The sequence below is a fragment of the Hyaena hyaena genome, unplaced genomic scaffold, assembly GCF_003009895.1.
Source record: "Hyaena hyaena isolate Hyena2069 unplaced genomic scaffold, ASM300989v1 scaffold_321, whole genome shotgun sequence".
Classification (NCBI taxonomy): Eukaryota; Metazoa; Chordata; class Mammalia; order Carnivora; family Hyaenidae; genus Hyaena; species Hyaena hyaena.
In genome coordinates, this window is record NW_024080953.1 from 465,499 (window position 1) to 487,664 (window position 22,166).

Consider the following 22,166-nt stretch of genomic DNA (forward strand, 5'->3'; position numbering starts at 1 on the left):
CCTAGAATTTATTTTTAGTATTAAAAGAAGGGGGGGGGACAGTGGCTCATGTTTACATTATTTCATATATTAATTAGAATGAATGTCTTAAACACTATTCTTACTCCCCTCTACTTATCACATACACTACTAATACTATCTTTTCTTGTTGGAGGTAGTGGAGTGGAGCCTTAGGGATTCCCTGGACCTCTTAGGGGTTTGCTTTGAAGATTGGATTATACCAGTTTCTTTTCAGACTTTTTTCCTGTCATTGACTGTGTCTGGAACTTATCTAGTGACAGTGATGAGCTGAACACCTACAGTAGTTGAATCATACAGGTTTTGTAGAAGTCTTTGGAATAGAGAGGATATGATCTGGAATTGCCTTGTGATCTGGTTACAGTTGCTACATTAACTAGCTGACAGATTGGTTTTAGACAGTAGCAAAATTAATAAGTAAACATTTTAAAGAATGCCATGTAATGTGTGTTTCTGAGTAAGCATGAAATTTTTTCAGTTGTTTTAAGGGAAAAATGTGTTATGTTGAGTAGATATTTGAACTGCTGCTTTTTTCCTTAGATGTAACATTATACATTCATACTAAATCTTTTTAAGGAGTTAATTTAAAAATCATTTCAAAACACCTTTTCTGTCTTTAACTCCTTATTCTGAGAAATGTAAATTTTTAAGAATCTTGATATTTACAATTGTCTCCCACCTAATTAAATAGAGCATATAAATTATATAGCACAAGCTTTAGTTTTTAGAATATGAAGTACTTTGTGCTTGCTTCAGTAGCACATATATCAGAATATGAAGCACTTCATCTGTGCGATAAACATGACCTGAATAAGGTCATGCTGAGTTATTGGTTACATGGAACTAAGCCCTTAGATTTCTGAGTCTTTTTCAGTCTTTTTATTAAAGATTGCTGCTTCAAATGAATGCATGTAAGTTTTGCTTTAAACCTTTTTGTTTGTTTATGTTTTAAAGAAATTAGTTCCAGTTTGATCCCACCTTCTCTGGATCCAAGCCTGACTGTGAAAGACAGAATGTGGTACCTTCTGTCTTGCTTTCAAGAGGAATCTCATAAAGAACGTTCTATTATCATCTATGACTTCATCCAGAGCTATAAAATTCTTCTTTTGTCTTGTGGTATCTCCCTGGAACAAAGTTATGAAGATCCTAAGGTTTCATGTCTTATTTACTTTTTACTGTACTTAAAAAAATTTTTTTAATGTGTAGTGTTAATTCTTAAATGACTTGGTATTTATAACTATAACAATGAGGCTTAAATTTTTCAGAGTAGTCACTCCTTTATCCAGTAATCTTATCTATCCAGAACAGAATGTTAGGCACCAAATACTTCTATGTAGGTAAAAACAGATTCCACAAATTCAAAACACTGAAGTTCATATCTTTCCTCAGAGATTTAAAAAAAATTATTTCAGTTATGTTTTTTCTGTCTCACAGTAAATTAGAAATGAAGTGAGAACTGTCAGATATAAATATATGATAGCAGGTTGTTTCAGATGTCCATGAGGATAGAGGCAGAAAATAGGAAAAATGTGTAGATAATAAGCCATTTAAAAGGATAATATTTAGGGCCATTTAGCATAGGGACAAATCACCTTACTAGCCCTTGTGAACTTTGCTATAGTAATAGCAAAGCATGATATGCTTTTCATAATGATAACTCTCATGTATTAAGGAAAGGGTAACTTATGTTATTGTAACATACACTTAACAGTGTAATGCATTTTCATAAGACATTTATTTACAATATCATAGCTTTTTAAAAAAAATATTTTAATGTTTATTTTATTTTTGAGAGAGAGACAGGGTGAGTGGGGGAGGGGCAGAGAGAGAGGGAGACACAGAATCCGAAGCAGGATTCTGAGCTGTTGGCACAGAGCCTGATGCGGGGCTCGAACTCACAAGAGTGTGAGATCATGACCTGAGCTGAAGTCAGAAGCTTGATGGACTGAGCCACCCAGGCACCCCATATAATATCATAGCTTTCAAAGGAATATCATTTTCCCCCTATTGATACTGAATACATGAGGTATATGGAATACTAATTTTGAATTGATATATGAGACTACTTGGTTCTTATTGGAATATAATCAATAATAGGATAAATTTTGGTTTCTTAGTTTCTTTAGCTTTTTTAGGGAAATTTTCAAAGGCAATATCAGATAAACTGAAGATACTGACCTTTTCTGTAGTTCAAGCCAAGCTTAGTTTACATATGATAAATTCCATGTAGTTTTTAAACTGACTTTCACTGGATATAAAAAGTTGTCACTTAATTTTGATGTTCCAGAGTCCAAAAGGAGAATATGGATAATATGAGCTTCTCATTAAAACTACTGTAGCATCTCAAATTTATTATAGTACTTTTTGCATAAACTATTTGAAAGAGTCCATAATTGGTTTTGTCAATCACAACACTTTTGATGTAAGAAGATAAACTATTAATTTTATTTAAAAATTTTTTTAATTATTCATTTTAAAAAGCTCTATTTTATAGGAACATTTGCCAACTTTTACATTAAACTACGTTGTTTGATATTGTCTAAAAGGTTTCTGTTCACCAGTTTCTAATGTAGGTGGGGGATATGAAAATGTTCTCCGCTCTGCAGGCTTACCAGGTTCCAAAAGTAACAGTGGTGTCAGCAATATATGGCTTCACCCTTTCAGGCATCTGACATAATCAAATGAAAAGATAATATCCTTTCTTGCTTGGAGCGGCTTTTGAGATATTAATATTGGATTTTCCTCATTATATAGCCCATTTATTCATCTCCTTGCCCATAGCTACTCTTTTACCTTCAATGCTTTTAACCTTTATGTTACAATTCCTAAGGGCCTGATGGGGCAGGATGTGACTTCACCCCATGTGGAATAGTTATAGTTTCTTACTTAGGAATCATTCATTTCCAGCCCTTATACCTGTAGTCCTGATCCTATGACCCCTGCGTCAGCTTGGAGGAAAAATGTTGAGGTGATATCAGAAAGAAAGTATACTAGCACATTCCCCACCCTTAGTTCCTCAGATCCAAACAGACAAATATATCCAGTGGGGAGTCCATTAGCCCCGTTTATGTTGAGTGTGAGCACATACTCAAATACCATGAAGGCATAAAGCCAGCCCCTCCTGCCTTTATCTCCCCTCATTTTAGACAACCAATGTTTTAATTGCCTATTCTAATTCTCTATCAAACTAGGAGGAGGATATCTCTGCCCATTGTTGAACATAATGGGCTGCAAGGTGTGTTCTTTGGTCTGAAGAAATGACAGTCAGCCATCCAAACTGGTGCAGTTTCTTCTGTTCTTTTTTTAGTACTCAACATTTGCCCCTACAATCAGGTAAACACAGCATGGTCCAGAGTCAATGTCTGTTCCTATCTGCACCATTTGTAGACCTTCAAGGCTACAAGTATTAATCTCACCTGCCAGCTATATTCATGACCTTCTTAACAGGGAATCTGCCAAATAATCATCTGCAGTCTCTGTCTCTCTTGTTGGCACATAGAATAATTCATTCTGGCATTCTGTGTCTCAGAGGGTGCAAGAAGAATAAGTCTAGATTCAGCCCATCTCTGCATTGCTGCAGTGAACCAGGTCCACTCATTTCATGGATGCAGGCGATCTTCTCACAGGGTCATACAGGGACATCTGCTTAATGATTCTAGTCACTGTCCAAGCCTAGAAGGGAATTCTTCTGAAAGGCATTAATGTGTCCTATTTTAATGCACCCCTTCAAATTTCCATAAGGACTGTGTCCTTGAAGAGAACCCTTCTTTAGTAGACCAGGTCTCCATTGCCTTCCTGACTGACATTTTGGCAAAGCTATTGGGCATTATTTATAAGCCAGTGAAAACCTGAACATAGGGCTTTTCCCTAGCTGTTCAATTCTTTGATCACTGCTAGGAAAATAGCATGTAATTCAGCACACCAGGATGATTTTTTCTATCTTCTTTAATTAGAATGATGGACTTCCAAAACAAGATATTGTCCATTCACTTTGGAACTGCCCTCACAAACCTAGCAGCTCTTTGTCAGTCAGTCAGTCAGACAGTCTAGAGTACTGTCCAAGTGACAGTGGAATCCAGCAGTGCCTCCTCACACAATTCCAGAGTCAAGCTGAGAAGAAAACAGCTCTCTGCTCTTGAGTATCTCTTCTTTGCATTCCCCAGGCAGCATGACCCTGTATAAACTGTTTCCATTTTATTATGGAACTCCACTGACACTGCCATCTCCATTAGAGCAGTTCTCAGATATCACCCAACACTTTGTGGGTACTTCAGGTTTCAAGATCATGTTATATCCTTTAATCATAGGAATAGCGTCAATTAACAATGTCAGATAACAAGGCAATAAATACCCTCAAATGGAAATTCTTTTGTTTAACGTTCTAGTAGGCATTGTCAGGAGAGGCTCACAAGCTCTTGCCATTAGCCCACTCTCCACATAGGGCTATCACACAGATAGCCTGCCAGCTATCTGTGCCTGCAAGCACTCGAGCTTGTATTCCATACTGTGCAGGATTAGGCAGTCTTATTGGGTCGCACTGAGCATGTCATTTAACATCGCTTGAAGAGTGAATTTACATGCCTTCCATTTTACAATACTAATTATGGAACATGTTCCCCTATTTAACATAATGTCCATTCCCAAAATGCAATCAGGTAATGACCCAACCACCTCATCTGAAGCCATTTCAAACACACCAGTTCTCCTGCAGACTTTTTCCTTAATTCCATCATTGGTTAACATTTCTAACCATAACCTACATTAGGACTCCATCAACAGATTTTGGTTTTACAAAACTAGGTAGGGAAAGTGTTCCCCAACCAGACATAACAACTCATTACCACAGAATATTCAGGTAAAGGAGATATAACTTCTTCACATAATACCTGCTTATACATTCCAATTTACATAATCCTATCAACCATTACATTTTTAGATTTCTTTTAATCTAATTGTAGCCCAAGTCAGGGCTTTACCAGTGGGTTTTGGTACCAGAGTTCCTGGATCTTCCATCAAAGAGTTCTGGAAACTTCTCTTTTCCACCTCCTGACAGTTTTACCTACTCTTGTGCTAAAGGCTTTCAGTCCCAAGGGACAAGTCAAGTCAAGGGACCCCAGCTCCTTTATTAATCTTTAACTTGATTAATCTGCCTAACCACTGGTCAGGTTTCTCATTGTAACTTTTGCCTTTAAGCTTTTAAAATTTCTCCAAATTATGATGAATAGAGCAGTCTTGTTTGAGGCCCTTTAGTGTTGGGGGACTAGTAGGGGGTGGGAGTCGTTTTGACCCACCCAACCTTTGGTGGTGCTGTATTAAAGTCTTTAATTCATCAATACCCATTTTATTCATCATATTTCTTAATAATCATCTAAAGATTTCCAGCCTTCTGGGTGAGTCCTAAAACTCTTCCCTTTCTGTTTCCTCTTTCTCTTGCTCCTATCAATATTTGCTTTATTCACCTTATTGCCTAATAACCTTTTAAAAATTTCTACCCTGTTGGGAAGTCTCTTGACTCTGCCCCTGCCTCTTCTCATTCTCTTGTTAATAAATCTAATATTCTTATCACCATCTCTAAGGCCTATGAGAGGTAGTGAGGTGGTAAATTTGATAAGGCTTCCCAAACTGTCCCTCAGCTTTGCAACAGTGCGGCTATATGGTTAAAGGGGCCCCCTTAAACCACAGCATTTACTGTGACCTGGGTAATGAGTAGATTTTGGTGGGTAAATATTCCAGTTATCTTAAAGCAGTCCCATATGGCTTGCATATGAAGAATATTAGCTCCTTTATCTGGGGTGTTCCACTTGGCATTTATAAGAGAAGAGGGACAGTCTCCCTCTCAGGGAAAACAGACCTTACAGTGGCTTTTATCTGGTGTACCAGGCTAGCTGTTCCCTTGGCAATAACCTTCCATGTGTCTGGATCACGTACACTCAACTGTGATTATACTGTAGTGAGTTGTGGATACTGCATCAACCCTCTGCCGTTCCATTTTGCAGCATCCAAGACCAGACCCTCCTCCTAAATTACTCTCCTAATCCATTTTTAGTAAAAGTTCCTCAAGAAGCTAATGATTGTATATAGGGTGCCAGGATCGCTCAGTTGGTTAAGCGCCTAACTTTAGGTTAGGCCATGATCTCATGGTTTGTGAGTTTGAGCCCGTTTATCCTTTCTCTTCATAAACCATATGTTTCTGTGAGCCAGGCCCTTCTAGCAAGTCCTACTTCTCTGACACCAAAAAACAAGCAAGCAAAAAATGTTCTGAGACCAATTTTGATGTGTTTGTAGGGTTTTCCCCCACACCATCAAGCAATGCTTGAAACACCAGCTGGCTATCCTATAAGTCAATTCTTACAGTATCTGCCTGGAAATAGCATCAGGTTCAACAGGTTAAGGGTCAGTACCACAGACTACCCACTATTTTGAGGCCAGTTGCAAGCCCAAATCAATACCTGTGCTTCTGACCAACTGACTATAGACTGGAGATTCCAAGGACTCCCCTTTCCAAGGACATCTGGCAAGGACTTCAGGTGTCAATTATAAGTCCAGGTTGTTACCTATACTTCTGACCAACTTGCTATAATTGAGAGGTTCCTGTGACCTCCACCCCCTTCAGATTCAATAAATTAAATAGAGTGACTCACAGAATTCTGGGAAGCATTTAGTTACAGTTACCAGTTCATTACAAAAGGATATGATAAATGATACAGATGAACATCCAGATGGAGGAGACATGCAGGCTAAGGTAAGTGAGAGGGGAAGGGGAGCTTTTATGCTGTGTCCAAGCACACCACTCTTGCCAACACCTCCATGTTTACCAACTTCGAAGCTCTCCAAACCCTGTCATTTGGGGATTTTATAGAGCCTTCATTACATAGGCATGACTGAATAAATCATTAACCATTAGCCCAGGCCCCTCCCAGCTGGTCAGGGGTGAGACTGAAAGTATTAAACCTCCAATCACAGGGTTGTTTCCTCTGGCAGCCAGCTCCCATCCTGAGGTAACCTAGGGGCATTCCAAAAGTCACCTCATTAACATAACCAAAGACACCTTTATCTCATAGTTAAAGAAATTTCAAGTGTTTCAGAAGTTCTGTCCTAGAAATGGGAACAGAGACCAATTTTATATTTCTAATTATAATTCATAGTACTATACTCCTCTATTAAATTACATTCTTAAGCTACAGAAGAAGTAACTGAGTCAGGTAGTAATTGCCAGAACTATTAACAGGCTTAGATTTCCTAATTCTAATTTAGTTTTCATCTGCTGATCTGCTAGATCGCCTAGTATTAGAAACTACAGGTCTTTTAGTCTCATAGGAAAGCTAAAAATAGCAATCATGATTTGTTGGATGGTCCTGGTGACAACTCATCCTGTTTCTAAAACTTTGGAATAAACTTTTAATGGTAAAACATTTATATTGCACTTTTTTATTTTTTTATTTTTTAATTTTTTAGTTACTTATTTTTGAGAGACAGGGAAAGACAGAGCACAAGTAAGGGAGGGGCAGAGAAAGAATGAGACAGAGAATCTGAAGCAGGCTTCAGGCTCTGAGCTTCAGGCTCTTCAGCACAGATTCCAATGCGGGGCTCGAACCCACAAACTATGAGATCATGACATGAACCGAAGTCGAATGCTTAACTGACTGAGCCACCTAGGCGCCCCTATATCTCACTTCTTATGATGTTGAAAGAATTCTTAAAAACCTAAAACTATATAGGCCCATCTTTACTATACTAGCTTAGCAAAAATCAACCCTTAGTAGAGAAGAGTCCATCTACATTTTCAGAAACGTAGTTGAAGTTATCTGAGAGGCACTTGGATTTCAAGCTTAGTTCAGAACTAGATCAGCAGGAACATTATAGTGATGGAAAAGGTTGTGAGTTTTCCTCCTTTGAAAACTGCTCTTATTAGTACCAAAAATGAGCCCTGGGACAATGTTATCCTTTCCACCTCTCCCAGGAGGACCACTGAATAGGTATCATGTGAAAATGAGTAAGATTAGAAATGAGCATTTCCCCCTTTTAATTTAAGGTGCACAAATGTCTTTGAACCCATCAGGTGGCATGCTGGTTACTAGATCCAGATTCTAAGGAGCCAACTCTTCACAGCATAGTTTCCAGTTTTCTTCCTGATGAGCTGCCTCTCCTGGAAGGGATAGAGACTGGTCAAGGAGTTCAGAGTCTGGGGCTGAATGTCAACACTGAACATTCTGGGCGATACAGAGCATCTGTGGAGTCGATTCTCATTTTCAATGCTATGAATCAACTCAATTCTTTGTTGAAGAAGGAAAATCTTCAAGGTAAAAACAACGGTGCTAGCATTTTTATGCTGTTACAGACTGGTATTGTTTGTATATTTAGACTCTTATCACAGATCTTTATCACACATTATCACAAAATAAACTTTTAAAGTTTATCTATTTTGAGAGAGAGAGAGCAAGGAGACAGGGCAGAGAGAAAGAAGAAGAGAATCCCAAGCAGGCTCTGTGCTGTCAGCGCAGAGCCCAACACGGGCTCCATCTCACAAACCCCTGAAATTATGATCTGAGTTGTTTGTTATCAAGAGTCAGAGGCCTCAAGGACTGAGCCACCCAGGCATCCTTCTTTATCACTTTTAATGCAAATTCTGTTTGGACTGTCTAGTTGAAGAGTCAACAAACTTTCCTTAAAAGGCCAGATATTAAATATTTTTACTTTTCAGGATGTTAGTAAGTACTGCATAAAATAAAAGGTATTGTGGTCAAATAATTTCAGACTTTCAGTTAATACAAAATTAAAGAGTCATCTTTGCTTCAGGGCCTCTCAGAGTCTGTACTAAATTAACAGGCATCATATAAACTCGGGAACGCATAATACACAGTGTCTCAACTCTTTGTAGAGTATCTTTGAGACTAATATTCCAGATAGCAAACTGGAAAAACTGATGTAGAACGACTACTTTGTTGAGAAGCATCAGTAGATAGAAAAAAAAAACTCTGATTCTTACTTTAGGAATTTTTTTCTTCACTCTTTAGTAAGAGGATTGGAAAATAAGAAGCCTCCATTTTTAGTTCTTTGTGCAAGCATGCGTATCACGGGACTAGGAATATTGGAAATAATTTGAAGAGATTAACTCTTTCTAGTCAGTTTAGCAACAAGTTTGGCTCTCTTGCTTTTGCCAAGAGTAGAAGCAAAAACATTACCTTGGGAGAAAGGCAGTTTATTGTATCCAGACTATTCACAAGATTGCCAGTTTTTCTGCCTTCTATGTAGGTAAGGATAGTGGTCTAGTGCTGAAGTAGAAAAGGGGTAAGTACTTTTATGCCTTTCATTATTGGGCTAAGAGTGCTGCTCCAGAGACTGGATCTTGAAGAATAGCTTAGGTAGCATCTCTGAATTGCCTAGAAAAATTCCATATGTGTTTAGGTGATGATGCTAATCTAGTCACTTAGTTGGCGAATTAACGTTTTAGTTTTCTCTTTTCTTCCAGATGTTTTCTGTAAAGTGGAAATGCCCTCTCAGTACTGCTTGGCCTTGTTAGAACTAAATGGAATTGGCTTTAGTACTGCAGAGTGTGAAAGTCAAAAACACATAATGCAAGCCAAGCTGGATGCGATTGAGACTCAGGCCTATCAACTAGCCGGGCACAGTTTTTCCTTCACCAGTTCAGATGATATCGCTGAGGTTGTATCATGGGAATGGGGAATTTTTAGGGTTAAAAGTGATGTGTGTGTGTGTATGTATTTCCTGAATGTGTTTGCCTAAACATCAAAGATCAGTTTTAAAAAAACTTTTTGTTATTAGAGTACTTTGGAGGTAGAGTATTCTAGCATCTAATTTATAAATTATATCTGGATTTATGAAATTGGAAGGTAGTAAAGAAACCTAGAATGTATGCTCCATGAGGTTTGCCTAGAACAGAGGAGGTACTCAGTAAATATTTATAGAACAAAAGATCTATAGTGGTTGTTACATAACAGTGTCATTGTTTCTCCATGAAATTAGTCATTGCATAAACTCTCACTCCTTCCTTACTCCCAAATTTTTTTTGGAAAACAAAATGAGATATTTTTCTCAATTGTTAATGAAAAAGGGTTTGTGTGTGTGTGTGTGTGTGTGTGTGTGTAATTGTTTGCTTTTGTAAACCTACATAAGATTTTTATAAACTTACACACATTTTGACACAGTTTACCCTTCTTTTTATTTTCAAAGTTTGACATTCTATTCTTTCTTCTCCCCACACTCCACAAAGGGTGGTTGGGTTTTTGTAGAGGGGTTACAAATACAGGGTGGGTGCTTATACTCGATAGCATTGAAGTTCAGGTATCTTACAGATGCAGTTCAGTAATACAGCATATTGTAAAGATCATAGGCTTTCAAGCCAGACTTCTTGAGTTTGAATACTGTCTCCTCCACTTAGTAACTAGCTCTGTAACCTTGGGCCAATACAGTAATTCTTTATATCTCAATTTCTACATCTGTAAAATGGGTTATGGTACAAATACTTCATAGAGTTGTTGTGATGAGTAAATGATGAATGTAAAAACAGTTAGAATAGTGCCCATCTCATAGTAAATGCTCAATAAATGTTATATATATTCATAAAAATGCCTCTTTTTTAAGCCACAGGTTTATGTTTTTAAAATATGAGGAATTTTGTTTTTCCTAATCACAGGGTACATTTGTATTGAATCCAATGGTGCTGTTTTATTGTTTTTTTTCTTTCTTTTGAGTTCTTTTATTTTTTTAATGTTTATTTATTTTCGAGAGAGAGACAGAGCATGAGTGGGTGAGGGGCAGAGAGAGGAGACACAGAATCTGAAGCAGGATCCTGCTGCTGACAGCTCAGAGCCTGACACAGGGCTCAAACCCACGAGCCATGAGATCATGACCTGAGCTGAAGTCAGCTGCCCAACCGACTGAGCCACCTAGGCACCCCTCTTTTGAGTTCTTTAGCTTAAAACTCCCAAATTGACTACACATAAAATTACATAGAAGACTTATCAAAATCATAGGATCTCTGGATTTCAGCATAAGTAGACTTAGGGCAAAAGCAGGAATTTGTACCCTTGTGATTCAGATGGGAACTAAGGCCATAGGCCTAGACCAGATTCTAGGCCAGAATAAAAGGCCTTTGATGTTAATGGCTTGTTCTTAGGTCTTCATGTTAAAATGGAAGTTATATTTAAGATAATCTAACAATCTCACACATTATTTAATCCTTAGTGATTTTAAGTTGAATCTTTGAACTGGGCAGGGTATTACTAATAATCTAGAGCCACTAGCAATTTGTGGTTATTTAAATTTAATTTAATTAAACTTAAATAAAATATATTAATTCAGTTCCTTAGTTATGCTAGATACATTTTAAATGTTCAATAGCCACATGTGGCAAGTGGCTACCATAATGGGGAATGCAAATCAAGAACACTTTCATTACTGCAAAAAGTTTTTTTGGATGGCACTGGCTTAGAGTGGGCTAGCCCACATCTTATGGGCTAGATCTGGCTTGCCACCTGTTTTTGTGAGTAAAATTTTATTGGAGCACAGCCACACCTATGTCTGTGCAGGTCTTTGGCTGCTTTTGGTCTATAATGGCACAGTTGAGAAGTTGTGAAAGACAGTAAAATCTGCAAACCTGAAAATATCTGTTATCTGGACCGTTTTGGGGAATGTTTGCTGATCCCTGATCTAGAGGGAAGCATGGATTAGAAGAAAGAAAAAGGACTTTGGTGTCAGAGGACTGTGGGTTCTAATTCTTAATTTTTCTACTTTCTTGCCATGTAATGTTAAGCAAGTTTCTCCAACTGTGTAAACTTTTCAAATGTGTCACAGAACTGTTATACATATTGCATGTGATGACACATGTTAAAGCACCTAGCATAATGACTGACAAATAGTAAGTCCTCAGTAAATATTAGTGCCTCTTGCTCTCATCTAGTTCAACCCCCTCATTCCACAGATTTACTAATTGAGACCTGGAGAGATAATTTATATGAAGTTTTCATACTCAATTCTGAAGGTTTCATCAAAAATAGAAATGTAAAATAAAGAACTTTTAAATACATAATTTGAGATCTTTGAAGTATTTTAATTATGGTAGGTCTTTCTTCCTGGAATTGTTGATTTATTGTCACTTTAAATTAAAAAAAAAAAAAATCCCTGCCCTGTGTAGGCCTAGTTTCTTCCGTGGGTGCTTATTAGCCGCTCTAGCTGTCATTATTGTTACATTGGGTTGGCCACCTTTTCCTGACTTTTGTGTGTCCAGGGATTCTCAGAGTCTAGCCTTATGGTGGGGTAAGTACATGGCTTTTTGGATCCCTCTCTACCTTAGTGTTCTCTGATTTTTGTGATTTTATAATGACCACAAAGCCTCCCATATTGACCCTCTATGAGGCCTAAATGATTGAGTAGCCCCATTGGTTACCACATCAAGAGATATTTAGGAGAGTTCTCAGTCCTCAGAGCAACTGAAGTCTCAATGTCAATAGTTTATTTATCACTTGTTCAGCACAGAGTATACATTCCCGTGTTCTTGACTATTTAAAAGCCTGATGTTGGTATTAATCTGATAGTGCCTAAATTAGGGTATAGACATACTTGACATACAAATTTTTATTGCTATTATTTATTAAATGTGATGATTTAATATGTTATAAAAAAATCTCCAAACCCATGCTGAATTATATAGATTTTCTTAAATAACTTTTAAATATGTTTTGTGAATGCCAATGCTTGTGATTTAATTCTTGACTAAACATTAATTTCTTCCAGGTTTTATTTTTGGAATTAAAATTACCACCAAATGGAGAGATAAAAAAACAAGGCAGCAAGAAAACTTTAGGTTCTACGAGAAGAGTAAATGACAATGGATGCAAGCTAAGGCTGGGAAAACAGTTCAGCACTAGTAAGGTGCTCTTTGGGGCAGTCACAGGGAAGAATTTGAATTACTTTTAGCATTTTAGTGTCTTGAAAGAATGCTGATGAAATCAAGATCCAGCATAGCCCAAGATTTTAACATATCCAGAAAAAAACAAATTGGTTTGTGGTTCAAGTGCCTGCAAAAACCATCGTGGAAAATAATCTGGCCATAATCTGCTTTAGCAGTTGTGTCCTTCCTATCATTAACACAGTATAATGATTTATAACCTCAGATCTGTAGACATTACTTAATCACTGACATCTACTACTCTTGGACTTCCAGTATAAAATAATTTATATGGTTATAGGAATATGAACAAAGGTATGGAAGAATTAAAAAAAAATAAGCCAACCATCACAAATAAAACATTTTAAGGCAATTTTAGGGCAAAATAGTAAGTTTTCCATGAACTTGTTTTAAGAATCTAATCTAATTTTTTTAAGTTTATTTATTTGAGAGAGAGAGAGAAAGAGAATGTGGGAGGGGAGAGAGAAAGGGAGAGAGAATGGATCCAAAGCAGTCTCCACACCGTCAGCACAGAGCCTGGTGCAGGGCTCGAACTCATGAACCATGAGATCATGACCTGAGCTGAACCAAGAGTCGGATAACCAACTGAGCCATCCAGTGCACCTCTATTCTACTAATTTCAAAGTAAAAGTGCAAATCGCAATCCATGGAAACTTTTGCTTAGGAGAGAAGAGACAAAAAGACTAATTTTACAGTTTTGCTGAACAAATTTTCAATGGAATAATAAGGGTAGGAAGTACAGCCACACCAGCCATGGAGAAAGCAGTCTCAAGTTGCCATTCTGTAGAATTTTGACCCTAATATTATTAACTATAACTAACCTGTCCTAGGGAAGTTTGCACAGTTTCATTCTGTAACAAAACTTTTTGTTTTATTTCACTGGCCCTCTAACCTTCCAAGTTCTTATTTCTTATCAGTTTCCCAAAACTCTCTAGCGTGAAAAATTCACAGTTAAGATAAATGCCTTCTAACTTTCTTGATGTGAAAACCATGAAAGTATTAGGGCAAAGAGGAAAAAAAACCCAAAACATAAGAAACTTCCAATTACGTGAAGAATAGAGGAAGAAAATATAGAGAAAGGATTCTTGGATGGGGTGAGGGAAGGCAGTTCTAGTACCTTGCTAAGTTGACATCTCATTGATTTTATTTTTAAGGTAGATCTAAATATTACTCAGCATTAACATGTTTGCATTTTATAATCTATAGTTATTATAGTTTTATCATGGTGATTGTCAAAAAAACCCAGAGTAGTTTTGAGTTGTAGATACAGCAGTTAGCAAATTTCTTTTGAGATTGTAAGAAAGTCTAGTTTGCTATGGAATTTGGACAAGAATCTGATCTTACTTTATTATATTTCTTTGGCAGGAAATTTTAAATAAACTAAAGGCATTGCATCCTTTACCAGGCTTGATATTAGAGTGGAGAAGAATCACTAACGCTATTACCAAAGTGGTCTTTCCTCTGCAACGGGAAAAGCGTCTGAATCCTTTTCTTGGAATGGAAAGAATCTATCCTGTATCACAATCACACACTGCTACAGGTAATAAGAAATCTTAATTATAGGTATATCCAATTTTGAAAGGAAAATGTTTCATGTATAATATTTGCTTATGATGACCAAGGAATTCAAGTTTTGATCACTGGATACTGTGAAGTTCCATAAACATTTATGAAACACATACTACACCAAAACATGGATGGATACTAGTTACAGAGATGGGATTTAGTAAAATATGGTTCCTGATTTCAAGTACTATATAAAGTAACTGGGATGTCTGAGATTGTGCTTTGGATTAATATTTATTTGAGTCAGTAATCTTATCTAATTTCAGTCGTACCCCTCTCTTGAACCTCTTATGATTCTAAGTTGAATCTAAGTAGTGCTGTGGGGCATCTGTATATTAGATGAGTGTCTTATTTTACTCAATCAGAAAAGAGCTGATGTCTTGTAGAACTCTTGGGATAGGTGTGAGTGTAATGTGGTAAGGAAATGCAAAACTAAATATTTGCCAAATGCAAAGTGCATTGGAAGAAAGGGCAGAATTAATTCTTTCATTGGGGAGAGGTTAGATTGGTGATATAGAATTGGGCTTTAATTTTCACCAGGTTTCAATTCTGGTGCTGTGAATCTTTAGACAAGGTAGCTTGGTGCCTACATGTCCTCATGTGTAAAACACGGTGTTAATAGTCTTACTTCACCAGGTTATCCTGAGGATTAAATAGATTCATACATTTAAAGTGTTTAGAATAGTGCATGGCATTTTGTGCAAGGCTAGTTATCAGTTGTTGCTGTTATTACAGATGGAGGCACTATTAGGAGCTGCTTTTCTTTTTGCTTGCTTATTCCCTGTTCTAAACAAATTCTTTTCCCTTCTTCCCTATTTAGTTAACCTCTTCCTTTACCATATCCATGTCCTGCCCTGTTGGTATTTAAATTTCATTTTAAGACATACGCTAAGACATAGCAACATATCAAAATCAACTTAGAGTTTTAAAGGTGTTGCATTTATTTGTTGCTTATAAAGCAGAAAGTAATCAGTTCCTTTTTTTTTCAATTGGCTTTCATCATACTATGCCTACATTTAAAGAATATTTTAGAAATACAGGCTTACCTAAGCATAGCAAATCCATTTCATTATTAGAATCCATCTCCATGAAGCTACATTCATGTTTTATAATTTATTTTTGCCATCTTGTTTGTCTGCCATGTTAACCTTATTATTTCAAACAATAGACCTGAATATTAAGTGTCATTATATAAAAGAAGACACTGTGATGAGGCAGCAAGAGACTTAGATTCCTTCTTCTGCTGTTGGCTAGTTTTGTAACATTGAACAGGCCATATAATAAGTACATTAATATCTACAATTAATTGAGCACTAATTTTTGCCAAAAGCTAAAGAACAAGGACATATCTTAGGGATTTATTCAGAAAAAGAATATCTGAGGTACTTAAAATGTCTGACTTATCAAAAGAAGATGAAATTGTATACAATAGCTAGTAGACAGCCTGAGAGTACATTATAAAACAAGATATTGTATCACTATATACTGTTATAAAAACTACAGTAACAAAATCAGTTACCCATACTTTTTTGGAATGATGCTTCTATGTTTTAGAAAAGTTAAATCAGTAAGCAAACAAATGTAAAATATTTTGGGGAAAATAAAGGCTATAAACATTAAAACAAATTGCTTTCTCTTTCCTAGAAAATTCATTAACCACCTGATTCTAGTCTCCAGCCTTATCAATGCTGCTGTTGATTGATTCTCTAAATGATTAAGCATGGTGATGAAGAAAAGCAGCCAGCTGATGTCTAGAAAGTGATTTTCCAGTCACCACTTCTCACTCCTGCATTTCCCACATTAGCTAACTCCTTGGGCCAGTTGTCCCCTGTCAGCATTCAGCTGCTCTTCTGCTTCAGATTCTCTCTGTCTTGTGCATTACTGGGGTTTGAAGGCTTTGACAGTCATTTCTCCTAGGATTCATTTGATTCGTCTTTACTTGTTAATACTACCACGAACACTGTATAGTGCTGACATCTGGTATTCATTTTAGCATAGGAATAGTTCAACTTCCCAAATTACATCTTATCATGGAGTTTTCTAGGAGACCTAGGTTAACGTAAAAGAAACATTCTATTGTTGTTGATGCATATATTCACCCACATTGGGATTGATCTTGTACTTATTTTATCATTGTCAGATACATGAATGTAATGAAAAATATTTAAATATAAATTTATTTTACCTTAACAATAATAGAACATGCATTTTTAAGGTAATTCAGAAATCCAATCACTATGAAAATAAATGACAGATCCCTCCTACTCCCCTCAATTTTATGTCTTCCTTCTGCTTTATTTTAGGACGAATAACCTTTATAGAACCAAATATTCAGAATGTGCCAAGAGATTTTGAGATCGAAATGCCAACACTAGTAGGGGAGAGCCCACCTTCCCAAGCCCTAGGCAAAGGCCTACTTCCTACATACAGGTAGATGCTATTTCTCTGTATTTGTGTTAATATACTTTTGTGAGTATGAATGGTTCAAAAACAGCCTATTGAACAAAATAATGAAATTATTTTATTGGGCAAAATAATGAAATAACGAATTTTCTGTTCTGGGCATACATATTTCTCTCCTTTTTAAAGTTTATTCATTTTGAAGGAGAGAGAGCATGTGTGTACACAGGGACGGACAGAGAAAGAGGAAGAGAGAATCCCAAGTAGGCTCTATGTTGCATGAAACCCCAAGTCTGTTGTGGAGCCAGAAACAGAGCCCTGAGTGGGGGCTCAAACTCACAAACCCTGAAATCATGACTTAAGCTGAAATCAAGAGTCAGTGGCTTAACCAACTAAGCCACCTAGGCAGCCCTGGGCATATCTACTTCTGTTCTAGGTACTATCTATTTAAAATCCTGCGTCTGTCTATAATGATGCTAGTTGATGGTGAAAGGCTGAAAACCTAGGCCACTAATTACATCAATCAACGTGATGTGCTTTTTTAACTCAGTTGCTAAAGAGAAGAGTTGTATTATGTCAGGGACATCCCCTCCTGCCCTTGCCATATACACCTGATGGAAAGAAAAAGCATAGGTAATTTATATTACATATGGTCAAGGATTTGTTGATTTGAGCTAAATATCAATAATTGTTTGAGAAGCAGTATGTGGCAAAAGCTGTTAAAGAAATGCCTTACTTCCTGTTGAATTGAATGTTTGCTGAAAAATAAAATCTAGTTCAGCTTTAAAGTAAGTTTCAAATGATAAGGTTTTCAAGCTTCTTAGATAGAACTATTGACTTTACTGAAAAAATGAGGCCTTTTTCATATATTTGAGACTGTTTCACATCCAGCTGCTGATGTTGTTTGCATGACAGAGGAAGAAATAAGAAGAGTTGTGGCCTGAATTCTGGACAGCAGGCACAGATGGAGGAGAGAGCCTCAGACCGAGGAATGCCCTTTTCAGTCAGCATGCGACATGCCTTTGTACCTTTCCGGGGTAAGGTGGCTGATGGTGTTTTGAGCTTCTCATTGCTATGGGAATGGTTTTCAAAGCACTGATAAAGCCTGCATTATGAATAAGACTCAGAAGTATGCATTGGCCCCTCCCTGTCTTTTCTCTTCAGTGTAACCTGTTTTTCCTCTTTGTTTTGCCAGGTTGTCAGTGTCATTGTCTTCATGATCTGCTCTGTGGGAAACTTGTGTGGTGTAAGCTTATCAGCAGCTGTCTGCTGAAAACATGTTTTCCAAGGTCATTGTACACCTTTTGGCAAAGTCCAGAGGATATCATTTGTCCTTGTCCTCTTTGACCTCTGTACAGCTTTTTCACTGTTCATTAACCCTCACTTTATTCAATTTCTGTCCTCCCTTGATCTCTACGGGCATAATTTTTTTTGTCTCTCTTTCGGACTTGCTTTGCTCTTTTGTTTCTTCTCCTCTTCTCCACACCGCTGCTTCCTGATGCAGAAGGCAGCCCCCAAGGCTGTCCTCCCCATGCCTGACCTCTCCTCAGTACTCTAGTCGTACACTTTTCATGAAAAGTTTAACTCTGGTTATAAACTCTAGTCAGAAGAGTCACGATCTAACTCCTACACCATCCCTACCATTTGTATACATATTTGCTCTTTGATCTTTGACAGCTGGCACATCTGGGTGAGTGCAGTCTGAATTTATTTTAATTCTGTCAGAAACTTAATATTCCAATGGTGAATTCAGGTCTATGGTAACATAACCTGTTTGGTAATTTTCAGTTTTGCTTTTTAAGTATGAACAATCAGCATTATATCATTGTAACTATTTTTAAGTATTTAACTGTATGGCATGAAGTACATTTGCCTTGTGGTACAACCATTTCCACCATCCATCTCCAGAACGTTTCATCTTCCACAACTGAAACTCTCTATTAGAAAATAACTCTCCTCACTCACTTCCCAGCCCCTGGCAGCCCCCATTCCTCTTTATGTCTCTGAGAATTTGACTACTCTAGGTATCTCATCTATGTGGAATTATACAGTATTGTTTTGGTGTCTGGTTCTTTCAGACATTTTAGCACAATGTCTTTAAGATTCATCCATATTGGAGTATATGTCAGAATTTCCTTTCTTTTTAAGGCTGAATAATATTTGATTGTACATATATATACTTTATTTGTTCACCCATCAATTTATTCTTACCTAAACAATAAAATTGTGTTTAACATGAAAATAATTTATACTGCTTTTGTTTAAATTTTTTAAGTTCACTGAAATTAAATGTATATGGATTAAATCTAAAAATTTCTGTCACATAAGTTTAGTGTTTAGTCAACTTACATCTAAATAAATTATTTGTGGGGCACCTGAGTGGCTCAGTTGAGCATCCATCTTGATTTGGACTCAGGTCATGATCCCAGGGACATGAGCTTGAACCCCACATACGGTCCATGCTCAGCGTGGAGACTGTGTAAGCTTCTCTCCTTCCCACTCCCTCTTCCCCTCCCCGGCTTGTGCTCACTCACTCTCTAAAAAAATTATTGGCATATGGTTAAGTTTACTATCTTGTTATTTGTGTTTTATTTATCTGTTTTTTTATTTTTTAAAGATTAAAGTGACTTTTTATTCTCTACTGTTTTATTAATTATACATATATTCTGGAGTTTACAATATGTATCCCACACAAACTATCTCCAAATAACCTTATGCCATTTCATCTGTAATGTAAGGAATTTTTCCATTTACCCGCTCTTATAATAGATTTTATTTCTATGACATATAAACTCTACTATATAGTTATTCTTGCCTGAAACAGTCTATTATCTTTCAAAGAAATCAAATAAAAAAGTGTCTTTCCTATCCATCTGCTTTTTACCATTTCTGGCACTTTTCATTTCTTGGGGTAATTCAGGGAATCTTAAAGTACTTCCTCCAGAGTACTACCTTTAAGGTTTCTTGTAGTGCAGTTCTATTGACAATGACTTATATATCTCAGAATTCCCATGTCTCTAGGTTTCTTTATTTTATTCTCAATTTTGAAAGTAATTTATTTAATTTAATTTTTTTCTTTTTTTAAATGGTTTATTGTCAAGTTGGTTTCCATATAACACCCAGTGCTCATCCCCACAACTGCCCTCCTTCATGCCCATCACCCCCCTTCCTTTCCCCCCCACCCCATCAGCCCTCAGTTTGTCTCGGCATTCAAGAGTCTCTCATGGTTTGACTCCCTCCCTCTCCCCCACTATTTTTCCCCTTATTCTCCCCCACGGTTCTCCATTAAGTTCCTCCTAATCCTCCTATATGTGCAAAGATATGGTATCTGTCCTACTCTGCCTGACTTATTTTGCTCAGCAGAACACCCTCAAGGTCCATCCATGTTGCTACACATGGCCAGATTTCAATTTTTCTCATTGCCATGTAGTATTCCATGGTATAGATAAACCACATCTTCTTGATCCATTCGTCCGTTGATGGACACTTAGGCTCTTTCCATGTTTTGGCTATTGTTGAGAGTGCTAATATAAACATTGGTGTACATGTGCTCCTATGCTTCAGCACTCCTGTATCCCTCGGGTAAATTCCTAGCAGTGCTGTTGTTGGGTCATAGGGGAGTTCTATTGTTAATTTTTTGAGGAACCTCCACCCTGTTTACCAGAGGGGCTGCACCAGTTTACATTCCTACCAACAGTGTAGGAGGGTGCCCATTTCTCCACATCCTTGCCAGCATCTAGAGTCCTCTGATTTGCTCATTTTAGCCACTCTGACTGGCGTGAGATGGTATCTCAGTGTGGTTTTGATTTGTATTTCCCTGATGAGGAGGGATGCTGAACATCGTTTCATATGTCTGTTGGCCATCTGGATGTCCTCTTTGGAGAAGTATTTGTTCCGGGTGCCTGGGTGGCTCAGTCAGTTAAGTGTCCGACTTTCGCTTAGGTCATGATCTCGCGGTTCGTGGGTTCGAGCCCTGCATCGGGCTCTGTGCTGATTGCCAGCTCAGAGCCTGGAGCCTGTTTCAGACTGTGACTTCCTCTCTCTCTGACCCTCCCCTGCTCATGCTGTCTCTCTCTCTCTCCCTCTCCTAGAAATAAATAAAACATTAAAAAAAATGGAGAAGTATTTGTTCATATCATCTGCCCATTTCTTCAATGGGTTTTTTTTTTCGGGTGTGGAGTTTGGTGAATTCCTTATAGATTTTGGATACTAGCCCTTTATCCGGTATGTCATTCACAACTATCTTTTCCCATTCTGTCAGTAGCCTATTAGATTTATTGATTGTTTCCTCTGCCGTGCAAAAGATCTTGATGAGGTCCCAGTAGTTCATTTTTGCTCTTGATTCCCTTGCCTTTGGGGATGTGTCAAGTAAGAAACTGCTGAGGTTGGGGTCAAGGAGGTTGTTTCCTGCTTTCTCCTCTAGAGTTTTGATTGTTTCCTATCTCACTTCCAGGTCCTTTATCCATATTGAGTTTATTTTTGTGTATGGTGCAAGAAAGTGATCTAGAGTCATTCTTCTGCATGTATCTGTCTAGTTCTCTGAGCACTGTCTGTTAAAGAGGCTGTCTTTTTTCCATTGGATACTCTTTCCTGCTTTGTCAAAGTTTAGTTGGCCATACATTTGTGGGTCCAATTCTGAGTTCTCTATTCTATTCCATTAGTCTATGTGTCTGTTTTTGTGCCAATAGCATACTGTCTTGATGATGACAGCTTTGTAGTAGAGGCTAAAGTCTGGGATGGTGATGCCTCCCGTTTTGGTTTTCTTCTTCAGTATTACTTTAGCTATTCGGGGTCTTTTGTGGTTCCATACAAATTTTAGGATAGTTTGTTCTAGTTTTGAGAAGAATGCTGGTGCAATTTTGATTGGGATTGCATTGAATGTGTAGATTGCTTTGGGTAGTAATGACATTTTAACAATATTTACTCTTCCGATCCATGAGCATGGAATGTTTTTCCATTTCTTTGTGTCTTTTCAATTTCCTTCAGAAGTTTCATATAGTTTTCATCATACAGGTCTTTTGTATCCTTGGTTAGGTTTATTCCTAGGTATTTTGCGGTTTTTTGTGCAATTGTGAATGAGATCAGCTTCTTGATGTCTCTTTCTGTTGCTTCCTTATTGGTGTATAAGAATGCAACCGATTTCGATAGTTGCAAATGACATATCAGATAAAGGGTTAATATCAAGAATCTATAAGGAGCTCACCAAACTACACGCCCGAGAAACAAACAACCCAGTGAAGAAATGGGCAGAAGA

At 37.3% G+C, this 22,166-nt stretch overlaps 1 protein-coding gene across 1 annotated transcript in view; it reads left to right on the forward strand.

The window, feature by feature from the left end:
* The window catches only part of POLQ (DNA polymerase theta), a 118,363-nt gene that overhangs the window by 67,902 nt on the left and 28,295 nt on the right, over nt 1–22,166 (forward strand). Inside the window, exons 18-24 of the mRNA XM_039248868.1 lie at nt 973–1,169; nt 8,078–8,318; nt 9,488–9,681; nt 12,772–12,909; nt 14,312–14,486; nt 16,816–16,942; nt 17,828–17,949. Of these exons, the coding sequence (XP_039104799.1) occupies nt 973–1,169; nt 8,078–8,318; nt 9,488–9,681; nt 12,772–12,909; nt 14,312–14,486; nt 16,816–16,942; nt 17,828–17,949 (1,194 nt within the window). The remainder of the gene's footprint in view (nt 1–972; nt 1,170–8,077; nt 8,319–9,487; nt 9,682–12,771; nt 12,910–14,311; nt 14,487–16,815; nt 16,943–17,827; nt 17,950–22,166) is intronic.